The sequence below is a fragment of the Pantherophis guttatus genome, chromosome 17 (genome assembly GCF_059756535.1).
Source record: "Pantherophis guttatus breed Tessera chromosome 17, ASM5975653v1, whole genome shotgun sequence".
Lineage (NCBI taxonomy): Eukaryota > Metazoa > Chordata > Lepidosauria > Squamata > Colubridae > Pantherophis > Pantherophis guttatus.
Genome location: NC_142079.1, coordinates 693,469 through 714,182, shown reverse-complemented (window position 1 = coordinate 714,182; position 20,714 = coordinate 693,469). Strand labels below are relative to the sequence as shown.

Sequence of the window (20,714 nt, the reverse complement as noted above, 5' to 3'; positions counted from 1 at the left end):
AGGAGAAGAAGGGAGGAAGGAAATGGTAGAAGAGAAGGAGAAGAGGAGGGAAGGAAGGGAGGAAGGAAGGAAGGAAGAGATGGAAGGAGAAGGAGAAGAGGAAGGAAATAGAAGAAGAGAATGAAGGAAGGTGTGGAAGAAGAAGGAGGAAGGAAATAGAAGAAAAGGAGAAGAAGGGAGGGAGAAAGGGATGGAAGGAGGAGGAAGAAGGAAATGGAAGAAGAGAAGAGGAAAGAAGGAGGAAGGAAGGAAGGAAGGGATGGAAGAAGGAGGAGGAGAGGAAGGAATGGAAGAAGAGAAGGGGAAGGAAGGAAGGGATGGAAGAAGGAGAAGAAATGAAAACAGAAGAAGAGAAGGAGAAGAGGAAGGAAGGGAGGGAAGGAAGGAAGGGAAGGAAGGCCCCAGTGGGCTTATTTCCCTGTTGGTTTCAGGAGAAATGCCCTCAGTCCCCCCCAGTGATGCTTGGGGGTGGTGGGGTAGAAGGCCAGGCGACTGGTTCCTCCTTCCAGGGTGCTGACAGCTCCCTAAATTCTTGACTGCCAGGTGCAGAGTCTCTGCAGTTCTCCCGTGTGGGGTTTGTCCCCACACCTGCGCAGGAGGCCCTTGCAAGAAATAGGGGAAAGATGGGGAAGCGGATTGCCAATTTCACAAGCAGCCCCCATCTCCAGAAGGACGGCACACAGCAGGGTAAGGAAAGGAGCTAATAATCCACAGTACGGCAGTAAGACATCTGGCTCTAGATTGCAATTGAAGCCTCTGTTATCTGGAGCAAGGAGAGACATGGGGAAAATCTTGTGGGCATTTTCCCAGATGTGAATGAGGTGCAGATGAGAAGTTGGAGGGGGGAAATAATCAGCAGGGATAACTATTGGGGACTATTCACTAGATATGAGAGCATTGATTCAAGATTCGTGGAAGAAAATGGACCAGATTATATGGAGGAGAGCCTGGGGGAAGGAACGTTTGCTAGATACGGAAGCCTGATCAATTCTGACTTGGGTTTGAGGAACGTCTTTTAGGGGGTCCCAGCAGATCTTTCTAGAAGAATTCTTCTTTTTGTCTTGCAGTTGTAAACAGAGGTGCTCCGGATGGGATGGAAGGAACATTTCTTTCCATCTCAGCCCAAAGAGTCCAGAGATGGTCACCTCAGACCAACCTGGATGGTGCCACACTAGGTAAGAAGTTGTCTCAATTGGTTTACTTTGTGTTGAGGACACTTTTGCTTCAGAAAGGAAGCAGACCCTGTGCTGGACACAAGAGGTCACTCCTGATCAGGAAAGCCGAGTCTGGTGGAGCCTGGCCAGAAGCTCTTGAGTTACGCCTTGCTTCTCTCTGCCCCCAAAAAAGTTTATTGGCACAGGAGAAACCAAAGCTCCACCTTATGGCCTCATTATTCTGCTGGAGGGACCTTTGAGCAACGCACCAAGACGTTCCCAGCTTTCTTCCTGCAAGGAGCTGCACCCTGTTGAGCAAACAGCTGCGTGAGAAGACTTTCCTGGGCCTGCGGATTGCCACGGTTAGAAGGTTCCGTCTCTCGCCTGGCTTCTTTGGGGTTGTGAGAATGAAATTATGACAAAGCAGTTCGGGGCAGAATGTAGCTCCCTGGGGGTTGTGGTCTTGCAGAAAATAGACTCTGGAGATTTAGCAGAGAGAGGAGCTGGCCTGCCGGACTGAGAGAAGAGGCAAAACTCTTTTGCTGAGATTGCTCAAAATCTAGCTTTTTTCCCCCAAGAGAGGCTTGGCAGCTCTTAAAAGGTCTTCAATCTTTTGCACTTATTGCAAATTGCCACAGAAAGAGCATGTGTTGAAGGTGGGGGCGGGGGGGCGGGAACTGCAGGGTGGTGTCTTCGTCCCCGTGAAAGCTTAGAGCAGGAGTGGGCAACCTGCTGTGTCCAGGGGGAATTGCCCCAACCCAGAATTCTCCTGCCTGGCCTGGAGATGGCCAGGACACCAGGATATCATTGGAGGGACTGATTTGCAGCAGTTGGGGGGGCTGGAGAAGTCCAAAGGGCAAAGAGATGCCCAGGACCCATTTTACACTCCCAGAATAGAAAAATGTGATATTTTTCTTTGAGAATTGTTATTTTTTAGAGGGTGCAACATGGTCTCCCTTTTTGCCCCTTCCAGACTTGCCATGCGTGTCGCCGTGATCGGAGCTGGGGTGATGGGTCTGTCCACAGCCCTTTGCATCCATGACCGATATCACTCTGTTGACCAGCCGCTGCAGCTGGAGATCTACGCGGATGAATTCAGCCCTGGCACGACCAGCAGTGGGGCCGCCGGCCTTTGGCAGCCCTACCTGTACGACAAAGGAAAGACGCAGGAAACGTAAGAGCAAACGATCAGCTCCCCTTGCCAGGGCCAGCTGAGTTCCTCCTGCGCCTTTCAGATGACCAGGGGCTGAAGCCCACCCCCCTTTGACCATGCTGGCTAAAGAATTCTGGGAGTTGAAGTCCATCCATCTTCAAGGGGCAGAAGGTCAAACCCTTCCTTGTTTTTCAAAGATCCCTCGGTGAAAAGTAAAGTGTTCAGTGGGTTAAATGTGAAGAGAAACTTATAAACAAGGTAGTTTTTTTTTTCCTTTTGACCTGGTAAAACATTTACAATCAATCTGCTGATGGAGGAGGATCTGTGCCAATGTTCACATGTGGTTCCTCCTCTAATACCATTGCCCCAAATACATCTCAGCTGTGCCTTTCTACAGCCTTCCTACCTGCCAACAGTTTTGCAATTTCCTCAAGTTCAAATTTGAAGGAAGACGTCTGATCCCGTCTTATTTAATATTGCAGGATCTGGAACAAAGAGACTTTTGATTATCTGCTCCGACATGTTAATTCACCAGAAGCCAAGGAGATGGGGCTGTTTCTGATCTCTGGATACAACCTCTTCAGACGACCGGTTCCCGTAAGCGGTTGGCTTAAAAACATCTGAGCTATTTTCTCAACGCAAGCTTGTTCCTCTTTGGAAGGCTGGAGTGAAGTATAAAGACGGTGTTTCCAGACTGACCTGGAGTTTTGCTTTTGAGGATTTCTGATTCCCCTTCCTTTCCACCTTGTCATGCAAGGAGCAAAGAGGTTTCCAACCGGTGGGAAAATAAATTCAGGAGCGTTGCAGGCAGAGAGTTCTTGATTGGGGCGCGGGGGGGGGGGATGACATTGCCAAGACTTTTGGTTCAAGACTTATTTATTTTGCATTTGTGTAAGATTCTATTTCTCCCTTGTCTTACCTCGGTGTCTTTCTCTGCAGGATCCATCATGGAAGCATATTGTCTTGGGATTCAGGAAACTGTCCCAGAAGGAGCTCGAGCTGTTCCCCGGCTACAGGTATTAGACAGCCTCTTCTCTTGGATTTGGGAACTGTTGTAGACCAATGTTTCTCAACCTTAGCTGTTTGAAGATGCGTGGAGTTCAACTCCCAGAATTTGTATCCATATTTTTTGTTTTGGTCTTCTTTTTCCCTAATTTCAGCTTCGGTTGGTTCAACACGGCCCTGATCTTGGAGGGCAAAGTCTATCTCACCTGGCTTACAAACCAGTATGTATGAGTCTTCTTTTTCTTGCTATCTACATTTGGCAACTCTCTGGGTTTTAGGTAGTTCGGATTTTATTCTCATGGTGACAGAGTGGGTGGCTGGGGAAGCTGGTTGGGGCCTTTGATTAAATCTTTAATCATGTGGTGGCCTTGAAAGATAAATTGGAACCCTTGTCATTCAGCTAATAATGACTGGCTAGCCTCAACCTTCCATAGTCAGAGATGTTAATAGCTTGGAAAAACTAGTTGTGGTTGGAGAAAAGGAAGAACAGTTGCCTTCAAGCCCTGCTGTCCCTCCCCCAAAACCCCAGAGCCAACAGGAATGTCTGTCAAACTCTTCTGCTGACAATCCTCCATTGCTCTTAAAAGGTTGGCCTCACGGAAGGTCCAGTTCTTCCATCGGAAAATTAAGTCCTTCCAGGAGGTGAGTTGGGATCTATGTAGAGCTGGCTGAGAATGGTGGAAATTAAAAACCGTAACATCTGGAGGGCACCAAGTTGAGAAGGTCATTCTAGTCCAGTGTTTCTCAAATTGGAGATGGGTGGACTTCAGTTTGAGAAACACCACTCTGGGCAGATGGGGGGGGGGGGGAGGGGCTTGTATGCCTGAAAAGCAAGATGGGGACTGAATCCACTTACTCTCTTCTGTTAGCTGACCGCTGAAGGAGTGGACGTGGTGGTCAATTGTACCGGAATTCGTGCCGGAGAACTACAGACTGACCCTGAGCTGCGTCCAGGCCGAGGACAGACCATCAAGGTGAGGCCTGGGGGAGTTGGTCAACAGGGCTGGTGGAGGCAACCTGTGACATATCCTAGTGGGACAGCACACTTGGACGTTGGGCGTTGAGGAAGGCTGGTCTGAACCTTCCCAGAAGGCCCTCAAACCCTAGAGACAAGCAGGGAGGGAGAGGCGGGTGTTGTTTGCTGGATAGAGATGGGCAGTTGTTTAAACAAATAAATATAGTCGTCTTTGTGACCTGCTGCTTGTCACAACAAGCCAGGAGAAAGCAGAGAAGTTGTTTCTTCTGGCCATGCATTGGCAGGTTGCACCAGTGCTCCATCTGGCTCCTTCCTGACCTTCGTGCTTATTCTGGATCTCTAGGTCGAGGCCCCCTGGGTGAAGCACTTCATCATCACCCATAACATTGACGCTGGGATCTACAGGGAGCCCTACATCATCCCCGGGTAAGGAAAAGGCAGTGGAGAGTGGCGGGATGATCAAGGTGGATCCAACTAAGGCATTCCAGCTGCATCTCCTGGGATCAAGTCTTCTCCTCCTATTGGAATCCGGTGATCCTGTATTCTTAAGATTGAAGGGAGGCTCCCCCCATCTTCTGCCGATATCCTTCCATGAGAAGGGAAGGCAGTTTGACCCCCAGCTTCCTCTAACTTGGTGGCTTCCAGGGGGTGGGACTCTGACCATGCTGGTTCAGCAGGATGAGAGCTGTAACCTAACCCACCTGCAGGACAAGAGACCAAGGAAGGAGGTCAGGTCCTGATTTAAAATCGTTCAAGACTGACTGTTCCTCCCTCCTCTGTTCTTGGCAGGAGCCGTACGGTGACCTTGGGGGGTATATTTCAGCTGGGAAACTGGAGTACAGAGAACAACCCAGAGGATCGTAGAAAAATCTGGGAAGGATGCTGCAAGTTGATGCCCAGCCTCCAGGTAGATCAGCTCAGCCAAGATGGGCCAAGGCTGTTGGGAGAAACACTTGCATTCTCCCCATTTCCCTAGGTAGGGAAGGAAGTCCCTGTGGAAGCTCATCCAGGGTGTTTAGTGCCCCATAGCCTGAGGGAGCATTGGGGTCTGAGGATAAGCTGCTGGATGTAATTCTTCCAGGAAGCCAAGGTAGTCGAAGAATGGAGTGGTTTACGCCCATCACGCCCTGCCGTCCGGCTGGAACACGAGACCATTCGCCACGGGACGCTCCGATCAGAGGTAGCCGTTTTTCTGAATGAAAAGGATTCCAGGAGATGTTGTAGATTCAGTCTTGCATCTCATCTACTTCTGTGCTTTGAAGTTCCCGTTCTTTCCCTTTCAGGTGATTCACAATTACGGTCACGGAGGGTTTGGGCTCACCATTCACTGGGGGTGTGCCATGGAAGCAGCCAAACTCTTTGAGAAGATCCTGGAAGGTCAGAAGTTGGCCAAGCCACCTCGGGCAAATCTTTGAACAAGTGCAATGGTGTCGGAAACCTTTCCGTGTAGGTCTGGAGTTTTTTTTCCCCCTTCCATCTTACAAAGGGGAGCTAATCTTGTCAAATTTGGGAGTCTGGTTCCTTAAGAGTATTTGTAACTGGACTCCCCACTTTGGCTGGGCACACAGAGTAAATAAGACAGCTGTTTGGGATTGGTGAGGTGTTCCAAGATTTGTGAAGCCAGTCCCTCTTTTCTTTCATCTCAATTTAGGTTTTTGGTACAAAAAAATGTCCTAAATGTTGATGGAACAACATGGAGAGCTGCAGGTGGAAAGTTTGTAACCACAACAATTGCATGGATTCCCAAGTCTAAGTACAGATAAACCTCAAACTTTCCATGTGGATGCTGGGTTTTATTCATAGGGAACTGATGAACAAATGTGTTCAAGCAGAGGGCAAACAATTATCTGACAGTAGCCATTTTTGGATTCTTTCTCCAGACAGGAGGCTGGTCCCCCTTCTGCTCATACAACTTTCTCTCACACTTTTTCTTCTCAAATAACAATTAGATCTGCTTCCTGGTCCATATTCCCTTCCTAGTGGAGTTGTCCTCTGTTAAAACTTACAAGACGGAGCCTTTATTTATGTTTACTTATTACTTTCTTAGGTAACTTCTTTTTTATCTCTTAAAAATATGTGAGGGTCGACTCCAGTAAACTCATTACTTAGCGTGAGATTGTCCACCTGAGTAAATCAGGATAAATGGATAATTCAGGGTTGTCCAACCCTGGCAACTGGAAGACCTGAGGCCTTCAACTCTCAGGATTCCCCTTGCTGTCTGGGGAATTCTGGGAATTGAAGTCCACAAGTCTTCAAGTTGCTAAGGTTGGACACCTCTGGGCTTACTGCTGAAGTGATCAAAATCTGATGCATCCAAATACAGTTGAAGAAGTCTCCAGAGATGCATTGCAAGCAGGAGAGAACCTTCCCTTGCAGTTTAGAGCGGGCAGCAAAAGGAAGTGACCAGCTTCAGCAGAGCCAGATGGAGAAGGAGCATCCCGGGTGCTGACAGATCAAGCAGAAGAGCTGTTCTGAGCAGCTCCGGGCAAACCACCAGGGACATCTCCGGCTGCTTTTCACCGATTCTAGTTTTCCATTGTGGACTTTGCAGCACCAGCTGCAAATTTCCAGAAAAGAACTGAGAAGACTCTTCCCTAAGGGCACTAGAGCTGTGGTGAGTTTTCAGTCTGATGGTGGACGCTTCCTTGGGTGGACGCAATGCCTTCTTTTGAGGGAGTGAGAATGCCATAATCATCCTCCTTATGAAAAACTACTCGTTTATTCAACATAAAATATCCAGTGTGGAATTGCACTGCCTAATGGTGTGTAATTAACGGAGACAGATGAAAATATAGTAGTACAAGAAGCTCAGGATACAGAAATCTTGAGAACACACGTCACAGTTAGAAACTGTACATTCGAACATAGCAGACACTTAAATAATACCCCTCTGCCCCAAACACTGAGAAATACAAATACCATTCCACACAGCATATACAGCAAACGCTCCCCAAAGCTTTGCCAGTTAGAGAACTGGAGAACCCACAGAGTCCCAAACACCACAAGTGAAGGTCAAATGGCATTGTTGCTTCTTTTTTTAATGAACACACCAACAGACCTCGGTGTGTTTAGAGCCCTATCTTCGTTACATACGTCGGTGAATTTCTGGCATTAAAATGCTCCTCAAATATGAGAAGGCCAAAACTTATGGTCAGAAAGGGGGGAAAAAAAAGTGACAGCACAGATTTCCAGCTCAACAATCGGAAGCTTGCAAAATCGGTTTGCATCGTCAGGGAAAAATCTAATCAACTTAAATAGCCTGTGACAACCTCTTTTTGATCATCATTTTTGTGCCAGCGTGAAGCTGCTCTATCTGTACAAGTAGTTTGCACAACTAACAGAACTTACCTACAATTTTAAGTAGCAGTTGGTAAATGTTCCAGATCTCAGAAAGCCATTCATATCCATCAAAAGAGAATAGAATTCTTTATAGGCCAAGTGGGAGTGGTCACACAAGGAATGAAACCATCTTAGTAGAAGCCACTCAGCCCTAAACATGTTAGAAGTTGCCTGCGTGAGCCTCTGGCACACATGCACACACACACACGTCATAGCTACAAAAGTGCAGCCTCCTTAAACACCACCTGAGGCTTCCCAGTCCAGATATGATGGCCAGATGATGTTTTTCACCTCAGCTGGCCCAGCCAAAGCCTGCTAGGCATGATGGTACCTGTTTCCATCTGAACAGGTGGAAAAATGAGGAGGAATGTCTAGAAACGAGGCCCTCGTCTTCTCTCCTGTCTACGAACGGTTGGCCTTTGTGGGGTGCCCAGGGACAGAAAGAGGATGGCTAAGATGGATGTCTCTGGAGGACCACCAGGGCATGTACCCATTCTTGGGCCTCTCTGTTGTGGAATGTGGATAGCAACCCAGAGGAACCATCACCAATATGAGTTGCATGAAGACAGAATCTGCTCCCTTCCATTTTACTGGATGAACCTAAATTCAAGAGAGAATATTTTTCCTGTAATGATCTCACTCTGCACCATTTGCTAAACTTACAGGCATTTTCTCCTCTAGTTTCCTCCTGAGAAAAACACTTCAACCTTTGGGTCACCTGGGTGGACTTTTCCTGCGGCACCACCTTTCTTTGGAGACGGGGCAGTCATAACCGTATGCTGTGTTTCCAAATTTCCTTTTTTTGCAGGATTGACTTCAATATCCAAGGAAGTTCTCCATCGGTGAGGGGAACAGCTTTTATCCGAATGCCTGTCCACCCTCACAATCTCAGTTGCCAAGGAGATTCAGCTAAATTAGCGGTTTGTGGGCCTTGACAGTTCATGGTGATAGAAAGAGTGCAAGGCTGCTAATCAATTCACAAGTGCCTTTGAGCTACTCTAGGCGTGAGTACACATACATATGAACCCGTTTGCTTCCCAGGGTTGAAGACATGAAGTGTCTTGTGAAGAATGGAGTCCTTGAAGGCATGGCCATTGCTTGTGTGAGATGGAGAAGTTCCCTTGGCAACAAGAGCAAAACCCGGTTCTCCTGTTGTCTATGTCCACCATGAAAAACGTGGTAGAAATTTGGGGCTAGACTTTCCTCTTCAATGCACACAAACACACACACACTTTCATCTCCCAGATGGAATGCCTCTCCTTGCACGTGGGGGTGGTGAAGATGCAAGCAACAAAGGATCCAGGACAGGTTGACCATCCCTTCTTTGGGCCAAGGATGGTAGTGAGATATTGCACTTCTCGGGAGTTGGAAGTGTTGACTTCCTCCAGGTGGGGCAATCACCCCTGAGAGCCAGAGTTTGATTGGGGGACGCCACGCCCAAACATCTCCTGCCCCCACTCCTTGTGGGTGGATTCCTGGAGGCCGCGGCCTCTGGTTTCGATGGGAAGCAAGCAGGAAGCCACAGCTGCTAAGATGCAGCACCCGCTGTAAACGATCAGCGTCAAATAGACCGAAGACTCCAGCATCACCTGGAAATGGAGGTAGAAGAAGATCAGCAAAGAATGGTGTCCTTACCATGATTTGGACAAAAAAGGACCCTCCAGGCTTGGTCAAATCTCCCAGGGTTAAATTAAGTTGAATGGACAAGCCAAGCTCTTGGCTGTGATTGATTAGGGACCTTAGGGTGTTGGAACTTTGCAATAATATGGTGACAAAGATGATGGCTTCCTATTCAGAGCAGTCTAGGTAGATGAAGCGCAAATACAGGGAAATGTCCGCCTTATATCTGAAGAACTGAGAAGGTAGGCAACCTCATCATGATACGTAGCTCTTTGTATGCGCCCTCACAATTGTGTTGTTGAAGGGTCTTTAGAAATATATATTGGAGAATGAGATGCAGCTTAAAGAACATTTCGTGAATCGGGAGGGGTTGTAGCAAATCTAGCATGAAGATCCAGGCTCTGCCCTTTTATTGCTAGAGCTTCCTTTCAGAAGTCTCTAGAACCCCTGATTCATTGGGATGTCCCAGGACAGGATTGGGTCAAGGGAAGCCCTGAGTTGCCACTAGGAGGCGTCCTTGCTTTACCTGGGCAATGAAGGGTGTGATGAGGGCACCAACTCTGGCCACTCCACTGCATGTCCCCAGGCCCAGGGCACGGGTGGCAGTTGGGTAGACCTGTTGAGAAAACCATGGCCGCCTTGAGGCTCCCTGCCCACTCTTGGGCTTGCTGCCGCTGGCGGTCCCTTGGCCAAGCCCTCTCCCTCACCGTTCTCCAACACCGCTACTAGCTGGAGAAGAGGTGCTTTCCCTTCCTACCTCGGGGGTGTAAACATACGCAGCCTGGAATCCTCCCGAAATAAAGGCCCTGGCGATGAAGAGCAGCACGGTGAGCACCTTCCTATATGAAGAGAGGGTGGCTTGCTTTTAGAGAGACAGCCCATGTGCCAGAGTCTTTCCCTTGCTGTCCCTGGAGGAACCTCAACTGGGGGGTGAGTCTTCTCTGGATCCCCCGGACTCACCTTCCGACACAGAGGAAGAGCAAGAGGCTGCAGAAGGCAAAGACCAGAAAGGAAAGCGCCATCGTCTTCTTGCGGCCGATCCGGTCAATCACCCACAAGGTCACAAGAACCCCTGGAGGAGGAGGAGAAGGAAAAGGAGAAGCAGGAGGAGCCTTAAGGCCATTTCACCACCACCAGTGTCTGGGTACGAGTGCGAATCCTTCCAGGTTGCAGGAGAAATGGAGTCACCTTCAGCATGGCAATGTCTGGCCAACCACTGGCTCCAGGTTGGGTTATCAACTTTTCTGAACTTGTTGGCCAAATCAAATCGGAGGACATTTTCCCCAAGAGCCATTTCTAAGAGCAGAATCTCTTAGAGATTCACACATCTCCAGAGTGACAGCACCACGTGAGATAGTTTCACTGAAGTCAAAGGAGGATCTCTCATTTCTCCTTGTAACCTCTCCCCAAAAGACTTTGGGATGATGTGGGAGAGGGAAGTGGGGGCCTCAAGACCATAATCACCATTTCAATGGAAATGAGTGGAAATGATCAACATATCTCTTTGAAAAGAAAATTACAGAGGCCAATATTTATTCTTAAATTGTGTTTAGCATCTTGGATAATGCAGCTAAATCTTAAAAGTATGCTGGCAGCGTGTCAGTTTTAATTGGGCATGAGATGGGGAGCTAGGTACCCACTGGATTAATATCTGAGATCTTTCTTCTCAACCACGGTGGGGCCAAAAGGACGAAGAGGAGGGTCAGAATAACCCAACACAAGCTCCTCCTTTCCTTCTGGTATCATGCCACCTCTTGCCCCTCCCTCAGTTGCAGACCCCCATGGGCACCCCTTCCCCTTTCCGAAGGTCCACCTGGGAACTCGGAGAGGGTGGTCCAGAGCAGATCGATGTAGTCCTTTTCCGTCAGAAATTCACACGCCAGGCTGCATTTGGCCTTCACCGTTTTCCTCCTGTTGGACACTTGGATGGAGAAGGAGAAAGAGAGGAGGGGGAGGAAGTGAGGTCTTGAGCCCCCACCCTTTGCTGGATAGCCAACCTTGTGCCCTGTGGCCTGGCTGTGCTCTTTTGCTCACTGTTGGCAGAATCCCCCTCACTCAACCATCACCAAGGTTGATCCACCAGATGCCCACAGGGTGACCAGCCCACCCAGCACAGACTTTAGGGAACCCCGTGCCCCTGTGAAACGCTCATGCAAGTTGCCCTTCCAGGTATTGAGAGGGGCTGCTGTCCATCCTAGCAGGCCACTGGCTGAATGGGCCTCTTGTCAATGGTCCTTCTTGACCTCAACTGAGGGACCAGGTAGAACCATCCACTGAATAAAGCTTCCCCAATCTGGTGCTGGACAGGACAGAGAGGAGGCTCCCGCTTGTTTTAGTGAAAACTTCAGAGATTAACTCTAGGCCAGGCTCTCCAAACTTGACAACTTTAAGATTTGTGGACTTCAACTCCCAGAATTCCTCAGCCAGCAGTTAAACATGGTGGCCAGGACTGGAGAATTAGCTGGGAATCAGAAATAAGGCAGCCAAGAATCGGAAACCAGCAGCTGGTGGAAAGAGCAGTATAAAAAGGTGATGCTACTGGAGGGCAGAATAGATGGCCACTGAAGTGCCCACTGAGGAGTCGGGCAACCATGAACCTCCAATGTCTTCCCTCAGAAGACCTCTTTGGACTGGCCTTAAGGCAAAGGGCATTCTGGGCGTATTCTCTCCCCACTCGGTTTGACTCACGGCTGCAAAGGTCTCCTGCTTGGAATAGCTCCGTGGTCAGCAGGACGAGGCCATAGTAAGAAAAAGCATTGGAGAACCTGTGAAGAGCAAAGGGAAACCTTCAGAAAATGAGATGCCCTCAAAAGAAAGCATAAAACAACAACGGGGCTGTGTAAAACAGCTATCAGCACCCAAGAGGGAGGTACTACACCACCCAGTTCCATCTCACTGCAGAGGAGCCGAGACCTGCTCTGAGATGGTCCCCAGATGTTCTGCATCTGTCTTGTAGCAAAGTTATTAAGCTCTGATTTAACCCACCTCCTGGGAGACTTCAGCAAGTAACTGCTTTACTGACTTCTTAGTGCTGTATGTCTGTTTCTTCACTCAGGTTTTTACTATTTAAAAAGCCTTGGCAATTTATCAGTTGTAAATCTTTCCAGCGTTGGTCTCAATGGGGTCCTCAGGACTCCCCTGTAGTGAGACCTCTGGATGAGGCATTTGTGCTGAGGGGCCCATAAGGCACTACCTGGCCCCATAGGCCTATGACTTCTCAGATGACCATCTAGGGTAGACAGAAGGTCCCAAGGGAGCTGCTTGTCAACGGCCAGACCTCCTCTCCCTTCAGCCAAACTGCCTGTAGGCCACCAGCCCACCTGGGCAAGGGGTCAAGCCAGATTTCCACGCAGCCTTGCCGTCTTACCAGATAAACCACAGCAGAAGCGTCGTCAGTCTGAACTGTGGTGTGAATAAGTCCCTCATTTTCCCTCGATCTTCCTGTTTGGAAACAACAATTTTTGGTGCCGTCTCAACAAACAGCATAAAGTCAGGTGCAAATGTGCAGCTCCAGGTTCTCTTGGGTGAATACTGGAACCAGAAGCCACACAGGCAAGGGTTGCAGGTCACCAATCTCTGAGGTGTGTGGCATGAGCGAGGAACGCTGTTAAAAAAGTTTGCCAGCAACTGCCAAGTATGGAACACAAGCCCTGTTTATAGTGAAATCCGGGTTCAAATGCATCCAGGTTTTTTCCTACTGATGCCTGCCTTTGGATTTACTGCCGGTGGGATGTTTTCTCAGCAGTTTAGAGAAAGGTGGGGTAGAAAATTAGTCAAACCAAACCGTCATGAAGACAAATGGTTCCCATCCCTTCCTCCTCAAGACTTGGGATGGTCATGAAGACCTTCTCCCGAACTCACCTGCCTAGACATAATCAGTTTCCCCAGAGGCATCGGGGCGCCATTCTCAGTTGCAATCCTTTTCAGTGTAGCAATGGCCTTTTCTTGGTTACCGGTTAATACATCGTATCGGGCACTTTCTGGCAGCCACTGCAGGAGACAAGGAAGACCATGAGATGTTGCCCAACCTGATGCCCAACCTGAACCTCCTATCTTGTCAAACCTGCCAGCTGGAAGCAAAGTGGGGTGGTAATCTGACACTTCTTGAGGACACGAGGCTGGGGAGCATCTCTAAGGCTTAGACTATCTAACTACCAAGGAAGGAAGATCAGAGACTTTGCTCCCAGAAAGAAAACGTACAAAACACAAGATGGCAAACAGCATAAGAGGGAGAGCTGAAAGGATGAGCAGCCAACGCCAGCCAAGGGTGGGCATTACAAACAATGCAAGGAGGACTTCAAAGACGGTTCCGATGGCCCAGAAGACCTGTCCATGGAAAGGAGGAAAAAACAGGAAGGGTTATTCCAATGGATGAGTTCCAAGGTAGATTAATTGCCTTAGCTTTTGATGGCCACCATTGGTGGAAAATCTGTTCTGCGTGACTTGCTCACATGGCACACTCCCAACCAATGTGGCAGCTCTGGAGCCGCAAACAATGAAATGGGACAATGATGGACCCTGAAATCTCTACTCCTCAGCGTTTCATTTTGGATTTCTCTGTCATCTGGAGTCTGCCTTTTCTCCACTCACCTCAATCAGCAATATGCACTTTGCTCTGGATTTCATGGGGAGGAATTCTGCATATAATGTTACCCTGGAAAGAATAAAAATATCAAAGAGATAGATTGCAGCGTTACAACAATAGTGGTCCTGATAGCCAGTAAAACTGTTGACTTTTTATTGAAGCTCCAGTGAGAACATTCAAAATCACTTTATCTGACTTGGTGATGGATTCAGAATTGGGGAGTCATGGGAAGATGGTAGCCATTTCAAGCAGGCCTTTCCAAAGTCTGGGTTGGGTCTGGACAAAGGGAGGATATACTTACGACTGAGGGACGCCTCCAATCCCAAAGCCCACCAAGCCCCTCAGGACCAAGATCCAGCTGTAAACTGGTGCAAATCCACTAAGGACTCCGTAGTACAAGGTCCAGAGCACGCTGATCTTCAGCCCCTGCGCAGAAGGAAGAAACGCCAAGAAAGCAACATTGACTGCTCCCAGGACGAAAATCCCAAACTTTCCCCTTAGGGTTAACCTGCAGAACATATAGGAGATAATCCCTGAGCCTGTAAATGGGATGGCGGATGGGAATTGCAGAGGACTGAGATGGTAGTTCATACATCTGGAAGGATGCTGAGTAGAGTAACGATGGTTTAGCATTTAATACAAGGGGACAAGCAAATATCCCAAAGGCGTGTGGAGACTTACGGTTTTTCTGCCATATTGGTCTGAAATATTTCCCCACAGTGTGGAACTAAACATCATTCCCAGGAAAACCACCTGCAAGGAATGGACAAAATGCATTTGCCAGGTGCAAGCTGAAATGTGGATTTCCGAAGAAGACGACTTCCTAACGATGAAGGAACAAGAGGCTTCGCAAAAAGGCATCCCACAGACTCTCTGCACAAGAGTTTTACAGGAGCCCTTGCCAGGTCTATGGTAAATAAACACAATTTATCAATGTGTTTGAATGTATTCTCCACCCAGCTCTAATGGTCTCCTTCTCGGAGCGTTAAAAATCACAGAAGACAATAAAGGATAGAAGGTAACTAAAGGAGAAGGAGAAATGTAGAAGGATGAGGTAAGTTGGCCACACCTTCAAAAATATCAATGCAACATACTGGGGTGTAGGTGAAATGCATTTATCAGGCAAAACATGACAAACAATCCTTAATCATTTTTGACTCATTAAATTCAATCCCTTATTTATTCAAATTTATTGATAATCTTCCATGGGCCCATGACTTCATGGAATGGAATTATCTGGAGGGAATCACCAGTGTCATTCTCTGCATGGGATATAACAAACATTGCCATAACAGTTCTCAGTGCCTGCAACTTCTTGTAAATTAATCAGGAAAACAAGCTCTTTATTCCCCTGAAAACAATGAAGCAGGTTCCTATCAGACAATAAATTGTCACAAGCATCATTGGTGGCCAAGTCCCAGATCCCAGCTGCTGAAATTAATTAGAGCAGGCCAAGATTCTCAGCAGATGTTATTGTTGCTTCGTCTCAAACAGTAAAGTGAGAAGCAAATCTAATACTGAAATTCAGCATGTGGGGTGTGGCTCAATGGGCCTGACAACCAAGGAGCCATGCATAGGAATGTCTACAGTTTACTTCTAGAAATGTCAAGAGTTTTTATGCTCCCTGCTTTATTAAAGTTGCTTGCTGAAAATAGTGGGGCTTTTTTTCCTGTGTTAACATCCCACGGCAACAAGGGGAAACCCCTTAGAGAATACAGGAGGAGCTGTGTGGTATTTTCCTACCGATGTGAGCAACGCAACCTGCCAGGTGGGTAATCGCCACTCACAATGAAGCTGAGGTGCCAAGATGCTCAGAATCATCATTTCCATGGCATCAGCCATCTGGAAGTGAAAGGAGACAATATTATCAACCCTTTGCTAAGGTCCTTCAGAACCAACGTGCCCCATTGCCTAGGTCAGGGGTCTCTAAACTTGGAAATTTAAGAAACTTAAAACTTAACTCTCAGAATTCCCCAGCCAGCCATGGGGGTTGAAGTCCACAAGTCTTAAAGCTGCCAAATTTGGAGACCCCCTATCTAGGTGGACCAGTCAAGATAAGCCCAGTCTTGCTTTGATCTAATACCTCCCAAGAACCCATCAAGAATGGTAGATCCATCTACTTGCCCATGCTAAGCCAGTCAGAACGGAGAGTTTCCACTGGAATTTGCCAAACCCAATTGCTTCCACCACGTCTTCCACCATGAAAGTATCTGGAAGGGAGACAAGTATGCCAGGAGACAAGGTGATTTCACTTTTTACGATCCCATTTCTAGGTTGCGTTCATGCACTGGGCTCCCTATGACCACTTTGCTTTTTTTTCTCAAGGTCAAGGGCTAAGTGATCTACTCACCATCAGTTGGGTTGGCAAACTCCTTTGGCACAATGCTTCCATCTTCCAATTCTACAGCTTCTAAGTCAGTCTGGACACCCTCAATCTGAACTTCGTGCTCTCCTGACACGGTGTCCTCTTCGGATCGGGTGCTTTCTCCTGTCCGACGAAACTTGACAACTCTAGCAAGATGGAAGAGATTCCATGGAGGTTGGAAGAAACCAGAATCTGCACACCTTGCTGATACCAGACATAAGCTGAGGTCTTCTGCTGGGGAGTCATAGCAAGGTCTACTCTTGTCCAGATGTCAGATTTGCAGAGAAAGTTTCTATCTTTGTCTGAAGGAAGTTGTGCCAAAGGGTGTCTTAGAAGTGATAGCTCATGAAGTCAAAGAAATATGCAAGCTATTTAATGGTGAAGGTTCTTGATTGCTTGCCAGAAACTAAATCTGTTTCCCTGTGCAGATGGCAATGAATCCAGCAAAAGCTACAAGGTCAGTAAGTGCTGGGAATGCAAATATATATCCAAGATTTCAGACAATGACACTTGGGCTCCCAGCTGGCTAAATAAATACATTTGACACACACAAATATGAAGGGCCTGCTGTGGTTGCTTTGAGAAGGATATGCAGAGACTAAAAAGTATCTCCAAGAGAATATTTCATATTTCTTCAACCAAGAAGCAGAATTTATGTTGCACTGCTAAGTTATACGCTAGGGGAGCTTTCGGATGGGTAGGTGAGAAATGAGTTATTGGTATTTTGGTAATTTGAGAACAAGCAAGATATTGGGGTAGTGGGGTAGTGTTAGGGTTGGGACAGAGGTAATAAGGATAAATACTACAATGGAAGAGAATAATTGTAGCTCAGAGTTGAACTATGGAGTCCTTGGTGCTCGCTGAACTTGGTGGTTTTCTTGCCAACATTTCATCACCTAACTAGGTAACATCATCAGTGTTAAGGATAAACACTGGATTTGAAACCATCATGGCCATAAATGATCCCATCCTGGTTTTTGAGCACACCCAGAACCCAGAGTCTCCAAAGGACTGTAGGGTTTTCATGCTTTCCATCTATGGCTGCTCTTCATGCTTTGCCCATTCATATTTCATCAGCATGAATTATGCAAGAAGCTGACAGACAGACCCCTTTTAGCAACAAGGGAGCTTCCATTTGCAGAATGGAAAAGGAGGGCAAGTGCTTTATGGAGACCCCTGCTCAGAAATGTTAAGCTGCACTGACCAGACTGCCACGCCTAAAGGACCTTTACAGCATTGTGGGAGCAATAATTTATCCCACAAACTATATGCACCTTAATAAAACCCGTCCGAGGAAGAGAGGAGTAGCTACATGGCAGAAATATTGAGTCCATGTTAAATTGTTTACCAATTCCAAGTAATTTGGTCATAGGAAGTCCACACTGAGTGCTTCCTGATCAATTTTGTGCCTCCCCCATGGCCAGCCTGCATATTCAAGAATCCATCAGCCTTATCAATTCTGAAATCTTAAAACTGGACCCCTCCTCACCTCCTTCATTTCACCAAGCAAAGTGGCTGTAGCTACCACAATCTGGCTTGGCCTACAGAGGGGACTCTGAGTGAAGAAAAGCCAGGACTGATACCCAGAACTGAATCGGGCTCTTCTGGTTCTACCTTGAGATTTGGGGGTGGGGGGTTGGAGGAAGGGGAAGAGATTTGAGCAGGGCAAAATCCTGGTTCTCTGAAAGGGTTAGACTTCAGGAACGGTGCTCTGCTTTCTACCCACTACAGAAGCTTTCCAAAGACTCTCTTTCTGGGATGGGAAGCATCTTTTAGAAAGTAAGACACTGCCTGCCAGCCTTAACCGGACGGAGCTGGAATAAAAGAAAACAGAGCCATCCCATGGATGTTGGGGAGGAACTGTGCTTAAATAGGCTTTGCCTAGCAAAGCTCTCAGGCGTCTGAGGTGTCTCCGTGGGATGCATTTGTATGCATTGAAGCACCTCGCAGCTCTGAAAGGAACTAATTAAGCCAACATGTAAAAGGCTTCTTCGCCCAGAAAATCTTGCAATTTGATCTGTGCCTGATCCAGCAGCCAGCAGTCAGCAAAATAAAAGGTTATTTCTTGACAGAGCCAGACTATCGCAAGCAGAAATTCAAATTCCTGCAAATGTGTGGGTGTCTCTGCTCACCACACGTATCTGAGGTGGAAGCATAAACTACCCCCCCCACTTCTGCCTAGCAATGCCTTGCATATTCTCCCAAGTCTTTCAAAGCCCCCCTCCCTCCTCCTCCTCCTGGGATCTCTCTGCAAAACCTGTAGTTGCAGGAGAAAGCAGAGGAATTCCTAGCCACCCCCATTCTTGCAGCATTCAGGAAGAGAAGGAAAAACATGTCCGGAATCTAAGATCTTCAGTTTCCATGATCACAAACATTTTGGCTGGGTCAAAATTCTGAAATTTCCCTTCAGAAAATAACACCTCCCACAAAGGGCAAAGTGTTGATCCTGGGAGGAAGCAAATTATGTTTTGGGCAGGGTTCCCCATGCAAGGACCCTCCAGTTGGTGGGACTATAACTCTCATCCATCAGCAATGGCTGGGAAGATCAGAGCGCTCCAGCCCCAGGCCTCTGGAGGGTCCCAGCTGTGGGGGCGGGAAGGGGACATTGCAAGCAAGGAATTCGGGACAAGGCACAACAGGGCTCTTTGCAATACCCCTCAAGGAACTGGGGCGCTCTCCCCACCCCGGGTTACTTACGGCAGTTGCCTTAGCTGGAACAAATCCTCCTCCATTGCAAAGGTGTGGCTGGAGGTCTCATCGCTCTTACATAGTGGGGAGAAGCAGGTGATTTCAGGAGGTTGCCGAGTAGGACAGCTCCCGTTGCAACCAGCCAGACTGCGCGATGCAAATCCAGAAGGAGGAGGCGAGCTCTGTACCAGCAGTAGCGGGGGAGGGAGGGGGGCAGCTTGCTTGCCTTGAAATCCTCCCCTTTTACTTGCTGGCTGCTCTCAGTTCGCTTTGCTGGCTGCAGGGCAATCTTCCGCCTCGCTTGCGAGAGATCTTTGCAATGCTCCAGGCAGGGATTATTAGAGGAAAACCTAGAGTTCTTGGGGGCAAAACACCCCAATCTAATACTGGGGCCCCGGCGGGGTGAAAGAGCTCCACAAGATGGACCCAGCTCTCCAAAGCTCCTCCTACAGCTGTAGGGTTTGCTGCAAGAGATGACTAAGAAGAGGTTTCTTGCTGGGGTGAAAGGGATTCCTGGGTCCAGAGCTGGAAATTTAAGCCATGCATCTCTTCTTTCCAGGGACTGAGCAACTGAGCGATGGAGGAAGCTTCCATCTTTTGCCTCTTCAGTAGCCTTCCAGGGCTGGGTGTTGAGGGTGGAGTGATTTGAGTTGAGTTGAATGAAATTGCAATAAAAATATTTTAGAAATAGTAAGAAACTAAACTCAGTTCAAAAAGATGAATGCATGTAGTGCGGGCATGAAAAGAGATAGGGAACAGCAAATAGAAGGAAAGACCAGGAGGGTCAGACAAGATCCTGAGTTTCCTATCAGAAGAAGCACCAGAACCTCCATTTAGACTAGAGTAAGTGTGCTTTGCCATAGCTTGGAGTAAACAACTGGTGCAATTATCATCTTATAGTCTCATGGTCAAATCCGCAATCTGAAATTAATGCACCTGCCTCAGAATGCAAAACTTGATGGCCCCCTCCCCAGTCTTATGCCTCTCAGATGTGTGGGTGTATGTGTGTTTCTGGAAGTTGCTCTCCCTTATCTGGAAGACAGAAAGTGAGGAAGGCTGCCTTCTGGCCATTGGGAGGCTTGAGCGCTCTGGATCTGTCTCAAAGAAGTTGTCTTGGATAACTTCCCAACTCTGCTTTTGGGTGTGTTGGCTCTTGCTTGGGCTGAGCAGGGAATCAGGAAAGCTGGCACTGGAGGCCAAGGTGCAACTAGATTGTAACGCACAGGGAGCCTGAAGCAACACGGTCTTGACCGGGATTTTGGACATATCAGCTTTTTTGTCCTCTTCTTGGATTGCTCCAGCTCATTGCAAGTTTTGTCCCCGATTGGCAAGGTTGCCTTAAATTCTAAATATATTAGAGAATGTGGTAGAGTTTGAAATGTCTCAGAACTGCTTTCCTTCATTTCTCAGACGCTGTTTAATATTTTGCTTCGACCCCCTTAAATATATTGAGTGTTTGCTTTCAGCTGGTGTTTGGGATGAACAATTAATAGTGCAGCTTTATTGCCTGAGGCTTAGTTCCCTCTGGACTCAGAGGGCTTACTACTCCCATGTAGAACTGAATCTACCATCTTTAAAGCCAATGCTTTAAAATTGCTTTGGTGCAGTTTAAAAAAAACAGTTGATCTAGAATGCTGTTTTTTTTTTTTTGTCTCTCTCTCTGTCTTCTCTTCCTCACGGGAAAAATAGGCCCCCCTCCTCCTGTCTTTTAGGGAAGTTGCTCCGCGGAACCTTTTTTTCCGGCCCGCGGAACCGTGTTTTCGCGGCATCCGGGGCGGGACGGGATCCATTTGGCGTAGAACCGCTTAGCAACCGAGGGGCGGGGAGAC

The 20,714-nt window shown here is 47.8% G+C and overlaps 2 protein-coding genes across 6 annotated transcripts; one reads left to right on the top strand and one right to left on the bottom strand.

Annotated features, from left to right (window-relative positions):
• Window positions 1-20: 20 nt before the first annotated feature.
• On the top strand, window positions 21-16,751 carry DAO (D-amino acid oxidase). 5 transcript variants are annotated; one of them, XM_087880585.1, is made up of 14 exons: window positions 21-687; window positions 1,068-1,175; window positions 1,348-1,524; window positions 2,128-2,328; window positions 2,790-2,904; window positions 3,247-3,323; window positions 3,468-3,533; window positions 3,900-3,954; window positions 4,182-4,286; window positions 4,632-4,714; window positions 5,078-5,195; window positions 5,370-5,468; window positions 5,572-5,734; window positions 16,158-16,751. In XM_087880585.1, exons 4-13 carry the CDS (start codon window positions 2,135-2,137, stop codon window positions 5,701-5,703), a joined length of 1,044 nt encoding a protein of 347 aa, XP_087736711.1. In that variant the 5' UTR covers window positions 21-687; window positions 1,068-1,175; window positions 1,348-1,524; window positions 2,128-2,134; the 3' UTR covers window positions 5,704-5,734; window positions 16,158-16,751. The 5 variants fall into 5 exon arrangements, with proteins under 5 accessions (XP_087736711.1, XP_034284796.2, XP_034284793.2 ...); XM_034428905.3 differs by lacking the exon at window positions 16,158-16,751 and adding an exon at window positions 5,940-6,064 and having other exon boundaries at window positions 5,572-5,715; XM_034428902.3 differs by lacking the exon at window positions 16,158-16,751 and adding an exon at window positions 5,940-6,064.
• On the bottom strand, window positions 6,989-20,617 carry SVOP (SV2 related protein). Its single transcript, XM_034428901.3, has 16 exons — window positions 18,895-20,617; window positions 16,183-16,343; window positions 15,957-16,042; window positions 15,576-15,674; window positions 14,514-14,585; window positions 14,134-14,258; window positions 13,838-13,901; window positions 13,448-13,573; window positions 13,109-13,237; window positions 12,615-12,688; window positions 11,936-12,012; window positions 11,061-11,168; window positions 10,208-10,319; window positions 10,005-10,086; window positions 9,774-9,863; window positions 6,989-9,216 (listed from the first exon to the last, which is right to left on the bottom strand). Exons 1-16 carry the CDS (start codon window positions 18,927-18,929, stop codon window positions 9,025-9,027), a joined length of 1,632 nt encoding a protein of 543 aa, XP_034284792.1. The 5' UTR covers window positions 18,930-20,617; the 3' UTR covers window positions 6,989-9,024.
• Window positions 20,618-20,714: the final 97 nt, after the last annotated feature.

Bases quoted from the DNA above. Each gene is read 5' to 3' on its own strand.
- DAO (XM_087880585.1), top strand. From the start codon at position 2,135: ATGCGTGTCGCCGTGATCGGAGCTGGGGTGATGGGTCTGTCCACAGCC. The intron at 3,955-4,181 runs GTGAGTTGGGAT...CTCTTCTGTTAG, and splicing joins AAATTAAGTCCTTCCAGGAG to CTGACCGCTGAAGGAGTGGA. The intron at 4,287-4,631 runs GTGAGGCCTGGG...CTGGATCTCTAG, and splicing joins GCCGAGGACAGACCATCAAG to GTCGAGGCCCCCTGGGTGAA.
- SVOP (XM_034428901.3), bottom strand. From the start codon at position 18,929: ATGGAGGAGGATTTGTTCCAGCTAAGGCAACTGCC. The intron at 16,344-18,894 runs GTAAGTAACCCG...CCATCTTGCTAG, and splicing joins TTCCAGCTAAGGCAACTGCC to AGTTGTCAAGTTTCGTCGGA. The intron at 12,689-13,108 runs GTGAGTTCGGGA...GTTTCCAAACAG, and splicing joins AACTGATTATGTCTAGGCAG to GAAGATCGAGGGAAAATGAG.